This window comes from Zerene cesonia, chromosome 8 (genome assembly GCF_012273895.1).
Source record: "Zerene cesonia ecotype Mississippi chromosome 8, Zerene_cesonia_1.1, whole genome shotgun sequence".
NCBI classification, from domain to species: Eukaryota; Metazoa; Arthropoda; class Insecta; order Lepidoptera; family Pieridae; genus Zerene; species Zerene cesonia.
This window is the reverse complement of record NC_052109.1, coordinates 8,439,162-8,456,527: the sequence shown is the minus strand read 5'-3', so window position 1 is coordinate 8,456,527 and position 17,366 is coordinate 8,439,162. Positions and strand designations below refer to the sequence as shown.

At 37.0% G+C, this 17,366-nt stretch overlaps 1 protein-coding gene across 1 annotated transcript in view; it reads left to right on the top strand.

Annotated features, from left to right (window-relative positions):
• LOC119828759 (RNA-binding protein Nova-2) overlaps positions 1-17,366 on the top strand; it is a 57,863-nt gene that overhangs the window by 33,911 nt on the left and 6,586 nt on the right. The window contains exons 4-6 of the mRNA XM_038351003.1: positions 9,880-10,034; positions 16,378-16,531; positions 17,356-17,366. Coding sequence (XP_038206931.1) covers positions 9,880-10,034; positions 16,378-16,531; positions 17,356-17,366 — 320 coding nt within the window. The remainder of the gene's footprint in view (positions 1-9,879; positions 10,035-16,377; positions 16,532-17,355) is intronic.

Sequence of the window (17,366 nt, the reverse complement as noted above, 5' to 3'; positions counted from 1 at the left end):
GATGATGATGATGATGATGATGAGTGGAAAGGAAATTTAACACAGAACAAGACTGCAATGTTTTTAATGGTGATGGAAAAATAATGCTTGGAATGATTTTGACATTGATCTCATTACTTTTCAAAGTGTGATCAATGATTAATTTATTCATGAGAAACTAGCTTGTTAAATAAGCAACACATTAGTCGTATAGCGCACATGTGTGTTACATTGCTTAGATCGTAGCGAAACCGTCGTAAAATCGATTACAAACCAACTTAGCAATAAATTACAGTTAGCGATAAAGCAATAATTTCGAGTCATAATAAAAACGAAGGTAAAACAGCTCGAACAAATGATTAACAGCTAATCGCCACTAACCGCAATACCTGTGAGAAATTGAATACTTATATAGATGACATCATCGAAGGTGGAATTAAAAGTAAATTGTCATGCGCGTGGCGCAATGCAATTGTTATGCTGCTAACATTAACTGCGCAAAACACAGGCAACGACAAACGTTCGGTCCATCAGTGATATTAATCACCCCCATCCGGCTCTCGGAACTAGCCACGAAAATTGGGCTGTGCATTCGTTTAACCTAATTTTTAGCCAAATTCGTGGGGCGAGCTGGTAAGGTGCTCTCGTGATTCATCGCTGCACTCGAGAGCTTTGTACGAGCGTAATAAATATCAATTTTGTTCTCCATTAATTAAACTCGCTGCGGAACTTCGTTATGTTTCTAAATGTTCATCTGGCTTTTGTGGAGTTGTACGAATCTGGTAACGGATTGTTTGCGCTTGATCTTGCTAATGAAATATGAATTGTACAATCCAATTTGTCGGCGTATCACTTAACGTTGATTTTGCTATTATAAATAGTCTTTGAACATTAATTTTTGGACGGCAACCTCTGAGATTCTGAACGCTCCAACGCTGTCGGTGCTGGCTCTATAAATTAAATTCCGACGTTGGTGCTTTCAGAATATAATACCCGGGGCATTTTGAACTGTGACTGCTTTGTGAAATTAGTGTAGAAAGTGCGGAGATGATTTCAGATGAACGTTATTAAAGTATCGATCGCCAGTACGTGTCGCCGAAAGAATGGACGCTTATAAAATTGTCTTTTGCAGATTTTTAAGTAAAGCATCTCTGGACTGTCTAGAGCAATCTCTTCATATCTCTTCAGCCATTGTCGCGCCCGCCCGCCTCCCTCATCTGTCTAGATGACAGCGCCCACTTCTTGAAGCGATCCTTGTGTTTGTTTTTTGTTTTGTTATTTTAAAAGCTTTCAAGGTTGTGAAATGATATACGTTTACAATGTGTAATGATAATTCAAATGTACATGGGCTTTCCAAGATTTCAGTATCGAAAATAATAATATCGTTTAATATTTACTGCAGATTACGATATACACACGGTAATTGATTTCTTGAAACTTTTTCAAAATCGTCACTAAACAGTTGTAGCAACGCCTACGTGCAGTATATCTAGCAGCATTGCCGACTTTCGCCCCGCCATGCGCCAAGACGCGGTTTGGACATCGTGTGTAATTGGCCTAGTGGCCTATTTTCGCCGTGGACTTATTTAAAAGTCTCTCTATTCTTTCTCCACTGACGCCATCAAAAAAGATTTTAATGATTCACTCGAATACAATAGCATTTTTCATGAATATAAAGCCATAGGCACTATTAATCACGCCGTTCCATTGAAAGTGAACGTGTCTTGAAAAAGTTTTTCAGCTGCTCATTGTTCCTGATTGGATTTAATATTTTCGTTTAAATAATTCATTTCTCACCCGAGTTTCGATGCAATTGGAGTTGGTAATTTGTACCATCCGGGTCGTAACAATTAACTGTGTTTCAACTTCAACTGGAGTGGTTGTGGATTTAACGGTACCACTAATAAAAATTTTTACACTTATGATTATCTATAGGCCACCATTTTTCATAGTATATCATGGAAATTAACCTTAATAAAATAATTCTAAAGCTGCGTAATTGTGGACAAAAATCATAAGGACATTCCAGTCTAAATATCGCCTACGTAGACTCCAGTTTTATTGAGTACCGTGGTTGAAAATGAATCAGAAGGTCGTTGCTTTTATGAATGAAACCAACAATTGTTTGCCATGAGTAATATAAGTCACCTATAATCAGATATTACAAATTTAACACATTCTATAATATCGACTTCCCTTCACTATTGTCGTATTGTACAATTAAACATTCGGAGCACAATGTTTTCATAACAAAACACGTTACACGCACCGTCCGTGGTCATCATTATGTGTCCCATTCACTCTTTTGGTGCGATGGCTCGTAAAAAGACGCTTTCGATGTGAAAGTACAATATTATTGTGAGCCGTAACGTCATCTTGAATTACAAGAATAAATGATGACACCGGTGTGTGTGCATATCGCCTACGGGCGTTGAGGAAAAACGAAGCTTCGTTTAATAATTTTATACCTAATTTTGTATATGTGAAGTTTAAATACATTTTGTTGTTCTATCTACAGCTGTCAATTTACATCGCTTTATCTGCGAAGTTCGAAATAAGGGACCGACGAAACGGTGCGATGAGAGGTCTTCGGAAATGTGGTCTATTTTAACATCGTGTTGAAATACGGCTCCACAACGCCTTCACAAAGCTAAAGTGACAAGCAATCACGGTAAAAATCTCATACTCCTGCCCACTCGGCGCTCGAACGCTCGATGTAACTCGACGACGATATGTTACAAGTGATTAGAGCTTAAACGCGACGGGGGCGGAACAGGTTGCAATCTTCCAATCGCGCCGGCTCAAGGCGACTCCATCATGCACAGATGTGATGTCACCTAGATATAAATAGCCAACTGTTTATAAACTTAAACTCTAGACTGAATGTTTGGGTGGCTATATTCGTCCGACTCCATCACACGGTGGGCATGTGATTTTTCGTCAACAGGGGGCGAACGGTAAATAAATTCAGCGGCATTCTTAGTCACTGCTAACATTTAAATGTCACCTATCTCTTTCGATATATTGTCTACCTTTAAATTAAAGCGAATCCGTGTTGAAAATTTCATCGAAATATGCTAAATACATCAATGCCAAAAGTAAAAAGCATGAGAACTCATTAAAGTTAACATGAAATGTGACTAATGCTTTTTTTGTTGTTAGCTAGATAAATCTACGTTAGTAAAATATTCAACAAATTTTCAGAGATTAGTTCTCATCAGCTGTAATGTCATTTGCAGATACATCATTTTTGTATCACTCGCGTCCAAAAGTTGGCGTGCTCAGTGACCTTGACCTAAAAATAGCAGAACATTCATCTTGACACCCTGACACAGTCTAATGGGACACTTCTTTCGTCGCATCCATTGTTGTTTCGCATAGTTCTTATGCCCCATGACTTAGAGACGCTTGTCCTCGTACATCTCGTTATATAACTACAGGCAAATCGTCACCGACTGCGCAAATTACTCCACCAATTGTTATGTTTTACGATTCGTTTGCAGCAATTACATTTTGCATTAGTTACAATTTGTTTACTGTTCGACGTTGGCCCACTTAAATTTTATTGCTGTGCTTTGCCGAGTTTCAGTTATGAATGATGTTTAAGATTAATGACGTCAGAGTTCTTATTAGCTTTTGCCGAGGTTTTTATGTCTGCTGTATTTAGATTAACGTGTACTTTGGTTGATGATGTATATATCAGAATTGTTAGGAATGTGATAGCGTTGTTAATGTGATATCAAGATAGCTAAACACGAAGTGCGAGAGATTGTAAAAACGTGTTCGTTTGTTCATTAAAACAACATCATTAGATGTTAACAATTTATGCATTAAACATATCAAGATGTAATTGTGATCGAAGTAATAGTTTCTCAAACTGCATAACGTATAACTGAACGAGCTGACATTTGTGCATTTGTTACACACGAACGCTAAGTGCAACAATAACTCAATAGCGTGTATAATTGGATAATACAGGTAATCTCCGTGCCGTGCGACCTTGCCGCGGCATTGTATTGCACACATTAGCCGCACACGACACAAATCCTTCGCGGCCGCGTGCTCTGCACCCGCCAGCGTTACTCCGCCTTTCGTTCGGTTAATAGCTCAGCACCAATACGCTCAGCGAGACTTCGCTTGTCACGTTTGCGTCAACGTTCCGACGCTAACTCGACAAATCGTCACCTGCATGAGATTCTTGGTTTTTGGCCCACTGTACTCAATTGCGGCAACGTTGGAGTGGTACCAAATGTTAATGACCCGGTTACAAGCGAATATGAGCGCTAAAATTATCACATAAATCTCAAAGTTGCCCAGCGGCACTCAAGGTCAAGGGAGCCGAACCGGTTCTGCACGTATGCCCAGAGTTGCATAATGTCATGCAGCGTATACAGGTTGAAGACGAAATTAATATCGATGAGATTTAGAAAACTGGTTGTCCGAGGAATTCAATGTTTCCTTGACTTGTGTTGTGAAACTTTTTTGTACAATTCACATTTGTAAGTTTTATATTCGGTACGAGGTTTCGAGGAGTTGAGGAAATAGACACAAAATATATAGTTCTAAATAGTCTTTTGGATTGAAACCTTTTTCTTTTTTAGTAAGCATAATAAAACGTCAGAACTAAGTGATTAATTTGACTTTTTGTCTACCAAACAGTAGTTTAAATTAGCATAATTACTCGATTTTAGATAATTGAAATAATAATATGAATTCGAATTATATTCAATGTATTTTTTAGGTTATTTTATTACGAAAGTAACTTTTGCCCGTGGCTTTGCACGCGTTAATTCGGAGTAGTTTAATAGATGTTGTTATAAAGCTTCCTCTTAAATTACTCTATCGATTAGAAAAAACCCATCACAATCCGTTGCGTAGTTTTAAAGATTTAAGCATACAAAGGGACATAGAGACAGAAAAAGCGACTTCGTCTTATACTATGTAGTGATGGCCAAAGCATTGTTCGCCCGAAATAATATCAAATCGCTCTGGCGATTCTACGTTCTTTAACATCTGCTTGTCTGTATCCATTATTTAAACAAAGTCTCCAATAATCAACATTCTGAAGATAAATCAGCACGGATTAATTTGTCCGCGCGACGTCGGCACGTCACGTCGCGATCACGCAAATAAACTCTGATGATGTGTCTATCACCAAGTCGTCCTGTTGACTGTTGAATGCTTCGGTTTCAACAGGATCGTTCATTATCAGAGGTTGTGTTGTGTGATCTGTTGTGTGTGTCTGGCTTTATCGGTCTCGCGTTTCGAAACGATCATCTGGCGCTGTTGTTGTATTAACGTTTATTGTGATAGCACTTTTTCAACTGGTATTCAGATGCTCGTCTGTAAGCGTATCTTGTATGGATGTTTGCTCTTCATCTAACACTGCAATGAGCGTGGGTACTGGTTTGGAAACAGTTAACACGAGAGTTATTTACGACTATAGGGCGAGGTTTAGTTGGTTTAGGTTTTTTTTTTGTGTAATTACATAAAATGTTAAGTATCTCCGTTCTGGCCGGTTATTATATGAATTTTTAAGGTTCGCTGATACGATCTTAAAAATTTGCGAAGAAAGACTAATTGGCTATGTGAGGTCGGAATAATATATGTTAGTGGGTGCGGTAACAAGTGTTATTATGGGTGAGGATATTGAAATGCCGCAAACTGTTGGGGGGGGGCATTGACCCCGAGGTCGAGAATTTGAAATGATCAACGAATACATAGTTAGTTGCGATAAGGATATTGTTAGGTATTTTAATTAATGCTTCCAGAGACACCGGGTGATAAGCGATGTAAACAAATTTATTTAAAGGCGGTTTATTTATAACTGGCAACATTCTAGCAATATCACGGACGTAATATATACAATCTGATACTTGTGAGTTAAAATTTTAAGTTAATCGATCTCTCGAACGAGCCATGAAGATGGGAAATAATTTCGCTTTAATACTAATTGCTATTTACAAAAAACACGACGGTTCGGGGATTCGCCCTCACCAAGGGATGAGCTAATCTGCGCGTTGGACGGGCTTTTAGTGTAATTCACCCGCACGCCCGACTCGGCTCGTGAAATGTTGGCAAAATTACATATTTGACGTTTACTAAGTGACTTCGGTTTGGGTGGCGGTGAATTTGGAAGAAATTTAATGTACGTACAGTAAGCTGAGTCGGTGAACGCTGTTCTGTCTTACTCTTGTCGTTTAGGGGTATGAATAGATTCGCGATATGCTCACAGAATTTTACGAGAATCGGTCCAGCCGTTTCGCAGGAATATGGTATACTAAGACCTCATTTTTAAATCGTGTTATTTTCATGTTTTGTTCTTTGTACAATCTTATTGAAGTGTGTTAGATATATAAATAAATGACACGATATACAGACATACTTTTTGTGATGTCTATCATAAACGACATGTAAATGACGTCTTTATTAATTTTCATTGTGATTACATGGTTTTTTGCATGGTTTTAAGTTCAATTGAATAAAGACTTAAGTCATATAACAAAAGCAGGTCTTCTATTATTCAAACCCAAGATTTCTATTATTAAATAAAAAAGATCAAGACATACTTTACTCGTCCTAAGTTATGATATGATTAAGGACATAATTTTATTTGACCGTTAGTTGATGATTTTTAGATGTGGATGATTAAATTAAACTGATTTAGAATCCGATGAAAATAGATATTTATTGAGAAAGATTTTACACAACCGTTCATCAGCCACAGATCACAAAAATAAAAGAAAAAATAAATGTTGCCAACCTAACATTTCCAGTTAACATAAACTAAACGAAATAAAGGTTGCGTTCTCAAATACCAACATTAATTAATATTTCCTTTTATCATAATTCACAACGTTTAGAATAACCTCGGACTTACAAAAAGCTCGAGTCGAAAGAATTCTTCAGCTTCAGCAGAGGTCATTTGACCGAAGCGGGACGGACCTCGAAATAGGAAAATTTTCAAAGATTCCAGCTAACTTTCTTGTTCTCTTTGATGGAAATTGTAAGAGAATTTACAATTTATCTGCGGTTTTGGTGGTCGGTACTAACTGTGTTAAATGGAATATTGAAACAATGAAAAATTTGTTAGAAATATTGTGAATTCTGATTACAAAGTGCGAAAAATATAACTGATGGTTGGTTGGTTAGCAATAGTTTTTTCACCACAAATTGACTAAACGATGTCATGTGTAGTATTAGCCTTTGTTATATTTAAAACTGCGGTACGTTCACTAGTTCTTAGTCACTTAGAAATCTATGAAAGTTTCATTGTTTCGAAAATATATTCAACAATATTCCCAACATAGAAATGGGTATTATTATATGCTATACTAAATTTAGGATATTCTAACTATATTTAATTACTAGGAAGTGCATTAACTCGCCTAGTTTTTAAGTAAATATTTCCGAGTATTGTTTTACGAATTGTATGATCGTTTACAAATGGATGGGCTTTGAGCGAGTTGAGGAGTAAGTGGATCGTCCGTTCGCTCGCTTTACAGACGCCGTTAATTCGTTCAAGTGCTTTTTTATTGGAGCGTTTATGCAAGAAACCTAACCTTTATTTGATTTCAAACGCTACAGCTGCCACTGGCAACATAGTATTTTAAAGGAGTAGCATTACACATCCTATCCTAGTAATATTATAAATGCGAAAGTTTGTAAGGATGTGTGTGTGTGTTTGTGTTTGTTGCTCTTTCACGCAAAAGCTACTTAACCGATTGCAATGAAATTTGGTACGTAGATAGCTGGACAGCTGAATTGACATAAAGGCTACTTTTTATCCCGATATTCCTACGGGATACGCACTTACGCGAGTGAAACCGCGGGGCGCAGCTAGTATTGACATAATTTTAATTACTTTGAAATATTTGGTGAACAAGGAGTGGCGTACATAAAGGAATTAGTGTAAAAAAACTTGAGATTCTCTGAAACGGGTTACAAGGGGTTCAAGGTCAAATTTTAGTTAATAATTGAGATTTTTTTTTGTTAATAAAATTAACATTGAGACCGTTTTCAGCGTATAATCCTTCTTCCTTATCTCTTGCCAAAAGAACATTTTGCGGATAACTACAGATTTTTATTTTCCATCACTTAAACTATAACGTGTTTTTATCAAACACAATATCTTTCTGATTTATCGCCTGCCCACTACGCCGTGTCAAATGTTCATAGACTTGTTTGAAGGTAAATTAAGCACGTCAAGTGGCTGACAGAGCGTTACGGCGCGAGCGGATACCGTGACGTGACGTGACGTTGCGTTACGTGACGTGATGTAACGCTACGACAGGTTGAAGAAGCGTTAGCTGCGTCGCAGGCGCATGACAATGTTGGCGATGGCTCGTTAACCAGCTTCTGGTGATGCGTTTTAAGGTGTTAAAGCCGTGAAGGCATTAGCAAGTCAATTCGAATGCAAGAAAATGTCTTATTTGTATTTTCGAGATATGTGAAGGCAACATACGAAAATATGTTTTATTTAAAGCGTGCGCAATAAAAGGAAATTATGTACAGACAGACAGAACAGTATGGGAGATTTCCCCGTATAGTTCCCGTTCCCGTGGGATTTCTGGGAGAATAACTATCCCATGTCCTTTCTCGGGTCTCAATCTATGTCCGTACCAAATTTCATCCAAATCGGTTCAGTGGTTTAGGCGTGACGAGAGACAGTGCTACTACCGAATATATAATAGTAGGGATTAATACATAGATATTAAACACAACATTCTTTAATTTGAACTGATTGAAGGTTTACGCAAATAATGTAGAAAAATTCACATGTTGTTTGTCAGTTCAGCTATTATACGTACTGCAAATATTAATTCTATATCAAAGGCATATCGTATGTGAAATTCGTGTCAAATGATACGTCCACGTGTGTGTTGTGGAAATAGAAAAAGTATAGGTCACAAAAGAAATATAGCACGCTACGCTATAATAACTAGATTCTAGAGTATAAACCTACTGATCTTATATAATCTGTGGCAATTTGTTTGATAATCATATATTTATGTATTTAAACTCTTCAACAAGATTGTACATGGTAGAGGGATTAAATAATGTGGTTTAAAAAGGGTACTATCTGTTGGGCGGCCTCATCATTTAGAAGTGATCTCTTCCAGAAAAACATGGCGAAATGTAACAAGCATAATGAGAAACGATTGTTTTAATAATACATGACTATATTATTTAAAAAAAATTAAGTTTTAATAGACCGTTTCACTTAAGCCATGGAAAGTAAATGGAATTGATGTGTGGTGCGAAGGCCTAGCAACGTAGACCATAAATTATAGTCTTTTAAAAAAAGATTGTATAGAAAAAAAAAACATTATCTAATACACTTACATCAAAACAATGATCAGTTATATAAACACAAATAAACCAAATATAAAACAAACATTATGAAAAGTTGCCTTATCACTTCGTGTGCTGGCATTCCGTACCGATTATGTCCCGAGTGATTTTTATTTAATATTAAGTTTGATTCCGGTGCGAGCCCCATCCACGTCCAACCGCCAGTCTATTGCCGCCGATAAATATTGTTTATGCTCATGCAACACGCGATGCTAACGTTGCATCCCCGTAAAACATATTTTATGGCTATTTTCTCAATGATTTATACTTTAATAATGTTGATAAAAAAACTAAACATTTATTGGTTGAAAAGAGAAGAAATTTTGCGCATAACCTTATTTGTAATTGGTCACAATTACTGTAAGTGACTACAAAAAGTTTCAATAAATAACTTAAAACACAAGCAAACGTATTTTCTATCATCTCTCATCTCCAGATTTTCATGAATTATTGGATCTGTACCTACTTATTTAAATCATAAAAGTATCCAGTTTATAAGATAATTAATTGCACGTATCGTCACTTATCGTCAACTCGAACTTCCAGGCACAACGGAGCGCGCGTGCCTGATCACCGGCTCGGTGGACGGCATCATGGTGGTGCTGGACTTCATCATGGACAAGATCAAGGAGAAGCCGGAACTGGTGAAGCCGTTCCCGGACGGCGTGGACGCGAAGATGCCCCAGGATAGGGACAAACAGGTGGGTGCGGTGGTCGGGGATTCTGGTTTGCTGTATTGATTGGAACATGGGAATCTTATATTGCTGTTAAAGAAAGTACTTATTAATAAATATTTTTTATTTTGTTAGGGGTTATTAATAGTTGTAAGCAATTTTCTTTATAGTGGCACATATAAGAACGTGGTTTATTCCTATAGAGTAAAATTCTTCTTAGGCAAGGACTTGGGAAGCCCATTTAAAAGCATCAATAGTTGATTTCGAGTTTAAAGAAAACACATAACACGATCCACGCCCCATCCAATGCAACAATATCGTTAATGTTTATTAAATGGATGCATGCAGGCGCGGCACGCATCCGGCGAAATGTTAATCAAATTATCCGAACTTCACATTTGCATAATGCGCCCGGGATTACCGGTGTACGAGCAGTAATGCCTGTTAGATGTATCGATAAATACCCTGTAATACTGGGTTTTAATTGTACTTAGTGTCATGCGTTATTTCGCTTTCATTATGATAAGAAACGTTATAGTATCGAATGGTGTAAGTACATTTTGGTGGGCGGGATAGTCATTTGTCCTGTGCTCTTTGATATGATGATGCTGATGACTCGTGATGTTAATTTTCAACCGACTTCAAAATAAGCGGGAGTTTCTCAATTCGTCTTTTTTTGTGTTTGTTACTTTATAACATTTTGACTGGGTCAATAGATTTATATGATTCTTTTTTTATATTTGAAAGCTGGTGCCTGTAATATAATAAATAAGTTATATGATATCCTTCAAATAGATACTTGCTTTCTTTCAATAACTAAAGACAACTAGAGTCGTTCATTTCACCTACTTTAAGACCCAGGTGTGTACTAAAAGAATTCGTAATTGTGTATAGAGGATTCTTAAGTTAAGAAAATACAATATTATAAATGAGAAAGTTTGTTTGTTTGGATGTTTGTCTGTCAATCACGCTCAAACTACTGAACGGATTTTGATGAAAATTGATATACAGACAGGGTATGAGCTGACTTGGGTGATAGGATAATTTTTATCCCGATTAAATGTTCCCTTGGGATAAAACCGGAAACTTGATATCCGGGCGGAGCCGGGACAAGCGTCTAGTATTTTATATAATTACGCTAAAGCATAAAGGACCCGTTCAATACTCCTTTATCAAGCGGAAGTTTAGAAAGATATGAATACTGAATAAAAATATATGGAGGAATTAGTCATGGGCTTACTACGGAAAAGATAGGTTTATGTATGCGTAATATATGCATTAAATTATCATCCTATTCTACTAGTCCTACTAATATTATAAATGCGAAAGTTTGTGGGGATATGTGTGCGTTTGTTGCTCTTTCACGCAATAACTACTGAACCGATTGCAATGAAATTTGGTACGTAGACAGCTGGACAACTGGAATAACATATACACATAATATAAACATAACTTTTTATCCGAAACCGCGTGGCGCTGCTAGTAACGAATAAGTTTGTGTGATGCATCATGCTGCAGATGAATCGTTAGCTATAACAGTGCGGAATAGCATTCTCCTTCTAACGTATACTTGATACTTTCACATTAAACGCCATGTCATAAGTTGCCACGATTAGCTGGCGCGGTCGTGATCGGAAGTGCAAGGTTCAAGTTCCATGACTTTGTGGCAATGAGTGACAAATAGATAGTGTTTTCTATGGATATTATTGGATAATAAATCACTATATTATCAGCTTTCGGGGTTGGAGTGGTGCAATCAATTAGAAACGGTCAAAGTTTTTAAAGATGCATAAATCTTCTCTCTTTCGCATCTCGCAACATGTTTATTTGTGGACTGCGTCATGCTTCCCTGCGGAACCTGACCGCACTAAAGCGAGTTATGTTCAATTAATGCCTGATCAAAGTACTTCAATTAGGTACCAATGTATAATTGGCTTTTTATAATAACTGTATTTTGGGTGAAGAGTATGCTCGGATACGTATGGGGCGAGTTTGCATCGGAGAAGGTTCCACACATCCACAGGGGATTGGCGTGTCATCGAAACATTTAAATTTGCTTGGGTGAGCCTAGAGCGTTTTCCTTATCCTGCCCAGTCCTTGCTCTTCTGCAATCCATATGTATATTATGTCTTACCTCTGCAAATGTCTTAATCTTTTTCCATCTATGTGAAATATAATAAGGAAGAAGTACTCAATTCCTAGGTTGGTATTCCACTAGGCACAAAAAAGAATAGGTCATTCTGCACCGTATGCGCTAGTATTCGCAATGACCTAGTTTTTGTGCACTTGAATACAAATGGGACCACCTAAAGCTTTTGCGAAAATGTAGAAATCCCAGTTAACGTCCCCTTTGCGTCTGTCGAACCGCTCGCAACTCGCCGAGCATAAATGTGAACGTATTAAGGAAAAAATAACTACGAATATATTGTGGCCATCGGCAATCGCCCTTGGCAGTGGTTTATTTATTTTTAAAGAACAATAATTGCTAATCTCCGCAAAGCCCTAAGCATACTGAGCACTGACGCATGTGCCGTCACGTGTACGCCCACGTGACTGCGTATTAATGCCATTTGGAATACGCTGAGTTGTGCGATGGTACGATGCAATGGACGGGCCTGTTGTATGCAATTTGTACGTTAGGAAGCAGTTCGAGCGATACATGTGCCAATTCATAATGTCCTCTAATTATATTGGAAAGAACTAATGTCTATCACGCAGGACCGTTTTTCGGAAGATTTTTTGCTTAATACTGAGGGAGATGTCGGAATATTTATGTCCCTTTTTGTTCCGGAGCATCTCTGACACAGCTGGACTCATTTTTAAGGAGCGTTTATGGTAGATTGATTGTGTTTAGATAATTATACTACTTATATTTCTGAATTTTCCGAATTATGTATAGATTTGAAGGTTGCCAACCAAATCTCTTATGTTTTAGTAGCAATTATTATGAACAGACTGCTACACTTCAAGTAGTGTTCGAATCGTAATGTATTGATTAAACATGCAGACATGTGGGCACGCGTTATCAGCTCTTATCACCACTGATAATGAGTTAACCGTCGCGTAAATGAATATGCTTTTAAATTATTACATTTGCTGTAAATATAATCTTTTAATGTAATAGTATACGTAGGTTGAATGTGTGGCTTCGCTATTGCAATGCCTATAGTTGTACTCTGTTGATAGTTTTCTAATTCTATATCCCTGTATTATTGAAAATTATTGTTTATTTTATAGAAAACTAGCTGCACCCGGCATACGCTATTCTGCCTTACTCTTATCATTTAGGGTGATGAAAAACAGATGTTGGCCGATTCTCATAGGTACCGGATAAGCACAAAAAATTTCATCAAAATCGGTCAAGCCGTTTCGGAGGAGTATGGCAACGAAAACTGTGACACGAGAATTTTATATATTAGACTAGGTGTTTCGCCCGTGTAGTTAACGTAAAAGATGGAAATGGAATTCCGGAATGAAAAATATCCTATGTCCTTTCTCGGGCGTTAAATTATCTTTTTGACAAATTTCATCCAAATTGGTTGAGTGGTTTAGGCGTTAAGGAGAGACAGACAGGACAAGAATTACTCTCGCATTTATAATATTAGTAGGGATAGGCTTTTAATACATCCTAAATACGTTTTCAATTGAAATGTATGCAATAAGTTTGAGGCAATAAAGAATTTGAATATATATTATTCTTGTTAAGTTATCTTATGATTGCGTAAAAATACCTTCACAGCATGTATATTTCAATGTTTTAAGGTGTGAAATATCAAATAATGAATAATAAATAATACAGTAATAAATCGATATGGCAGCATGTGAGATCATGCGAAGGTTGCAGCCAATGAAATCGATTGATCAATGCCAGACAAGACAATAACTGGCTTGGGGAGTTGAATCTCTAGAGGATAGTTGCATAATCAGAGTTATTGCTAGTTAGTACATTAATAGTAAAAATACGTATCGTTTATTCAGTTTGATAAAATATTAGGTGCTCGCACCGGCTTCGCCCGTGATACATATATAGACCATGTCACTGTGCTCTCATGACTCAGTAAACATGCAGGATTCTAATAGTGAATGAATGTTTGAGCTTTTATATGAAAACATTACAAACATACAGCAAAACAGCAAAAACGCAAATGTTTTTTTCTTCAAAACATTAATCTTAACATACTTCTGGTCGTGATTACGATCAAAGAGAAGTTCTTCTTCTTGTCTTTGTTAATGGCTTTATTGAAGGTCAAAAAAAATAGTCGTCGTTATATCGTATACCAAATGAAGCCTGTGCAATACATTGGAGGAAACTACAGTTTATCCTATAGAATAGATCAATTATGTGTATTTAAATATGACAGCAGACGTTTTACGTTTGTTCTATATAACGTATGATACGCCCATATTTATATTTGAAAATTGTTAAATTAGATTTAGTATAAATAGGTTGATGTAAATGTTGATATGATACGAAAAGAGTCCTGAAGAGTCCTGAGAAAGTTCCTGCCAGCTCTATTTTGTTGAAACTCTACGCTTAGTACCCAATACATAATAACATTATGGAGACTGTTAGACAGACCGGGCAGTGTTATGCAATTTTGATAGTTTTTGTAGATAGAGGGGGTTATCACACCGCGATAGCGGACATTTGTAATGCGTGTTCGTGTATTTTTGGAAAATGTCAAACTATCGTGTTGTTTGAAACGGATGAATTTCAATCTTTTTAAGCAAATAAATATATATAGTGTAATAGATGTTTGTTTGCTATTCGCGTGATGAACTAGCTCTAACTGGTATTCAATGTGTAGCACTGGTTATTTCGAGTTATTAACTCGTTTTCCATACTTGCAACTAGTTCTGACACCAGGTTGTATAATACAATCAAATACATGCCTATATGATATGCTAGCTGCGCCCCGCGGTTTCACCCGCGTAAGCCCGTATCCCGTAAGAATATCGGGATAAAAAGTTGCCTTTATGTTATTCCAGTTGTCCAGCTATCTTACTTACCAAATTTCATTGCAATCGGTTCAGTAGTTTTTGCGTGAAAGAGTGATAAACATACATACACATACACATGCATCCATCCTCACAAACTTTCGCATAGCAGGATATAGGATAAAATCTAACAAGTAATTCAGTTAGTCTTATTATTTTATGTAGTTTTCTATCATCGCTACAATTATAACCTTGAAGCAATACCTGTAGTATTCGCTATAATACGTGTGCTGATGATAACACAGCATATTTATTCTATGAATAAATTAGACTATCAATGAGATTATTTATAGAACACCCCCTTGTGTTGCTTCCGTTTTTATATCAAAGAAATTTATAAAAGTTAGCTGTTGTTAGAAGATTTCTCGCTATACACGACGACGTCACATATTTAAAAATTAAGTAAAACTGCTGCGAAATTTTATAAAACTGGACTTAGAATCGTCAGGATTAAGCCATTTCTTTTCGCATGCTCTGTATAAGAGCAATTGCGTTAAGTGGATTGTATCATTTACATGTGTTTTTATTTAACTATATATTATTTTTTGTAGAACATAATTATTGCAGAATTCTCCAAACATATCTATATGTAACAACACATTAATTAAGTACACTCTTGCTTGATGGATTTCTCCCACAGTTTATTATATATAAACTCAGAAATAACTACATTTCTAACAAACAATAGCCGTGGCATATAAATAACACAGATTACGTTTTCAGCGTATAATTTCACTTTGTCGTGTCGAATCGACCTCGCCAACGATACTGGGTTGATTTAAGATATAGCTATACAAATATATGATATAGCTATACACTGACCGATTGTCGCCACTTTTGTCAGCTCATACGACCTTGGTAATGCGTGGCCGTCGATTCAAAGCTTTATTAATCATCCTTAATGTACTAAGCTAGGGTTTGCCAGTATATCCAGTTCATGGCCTAGGTATTATGACGAAGGTCTCGCGTTCAAGTGGGTGTGTCTGTGTGTGTATAATTGTGTTACAGGGAAGCCCGTGGCGGTTTGATGAGAGTGGATTAATGGGTTAGAGTTGAAAGATTTAATATATCCTAGATGCTTGGGAATTCACAATCACATACACACGCTTACACGTACACACAAACACGCAAATTCCAAATTTTACTGACGAAAACTACGAAGCGGTGATGTGTTCAAACGTCTACTGGCACAGGAACACCTCCCTTTATCCCCTCTCCTATTCTCTATACAAACTGTTTTCCAGAGCAATTCCGAAAGACATTCCAAAGAGCTGTACATTGGAGACAATATGACCTCGCTCTAGTTTATAATACCACAAAAAAATAAAACAGTCAATAATCTCATATTATAGAAAAAATGATGTGATTCCAGGTGAAAATTCTGGTGCCCAACTCGACGGCCGGCATGATAATCGGCAAGGGCGGCAACTACATCAAGCAGATCAAGGAGCAGAGCGGCAGTTACGTGCAGATCTCGCAGAAGGCGAAGGAGCTGTCCCTGCAGGAGAGGTGCATCACCGTTGTGGGTGAGTGGGGGCGGTGTGGCTGGTCTTTCTGGTGTGCCATGTGGTGTGATCGTGGGTCTGATTTTGTGGGAGAAGTTCTGTAGTTTGTGTTTAGTTTTATTAGCATTCAAGTGCTTTAGAAGAGGGAATGTTTGTTAACAATCCGCTACGCCAATTGGCGCGGGTTCGAATCCTGCCTCGTGATCGGCTTTTTTCTACTGTGTAAAAGTTTCTCAAAGTAATGAGTGTCAAGTTTATTAATGTAATCACAATTGATTAATATTCTGATAAAGATGAATAATGAAATGAAAATTTTTATAAATATGAATAATGTTTTGATAAAGAGACTTTGATAATATAAGAAATAAAAATGGCTAGGGTAGCAAAATGGTGGTTTGATATATTTGGTAAACTGGAAAAGAAAAAAAAACGGAGTAATTTCTGAATTATCTATATTATACTTCTTGTTCTGTAATGCAATCAAAATTTCGAGTACACCTTACTGATGGTGTGCTTATTCTGGTCGATTGAGTTCCGTACCTCATGAGAAAAATAATGGAACCCATAATTATAGCATCCCTTTATTATCCGTCTGTCTGCCATGTGACAGGCGAAAATCCTTACAATCCTTATACTATGCATTATTTAGTTATTTCTTTACACTCTATATAAAAGCAAATGAGAAATCTTAGTTCCTCACATTCTACATACGAGCAAGAGAGACAACTGATTGAAATGACTTGATTTGATCGTAAAAGCGTATTTTTCCAATTTTATTGTTAAACTAGTCACATTTACCTTATACCATGCCTGTTCGCTAACACCGGCCGTCTCACGCACGCCAGGCGAGAAGGAC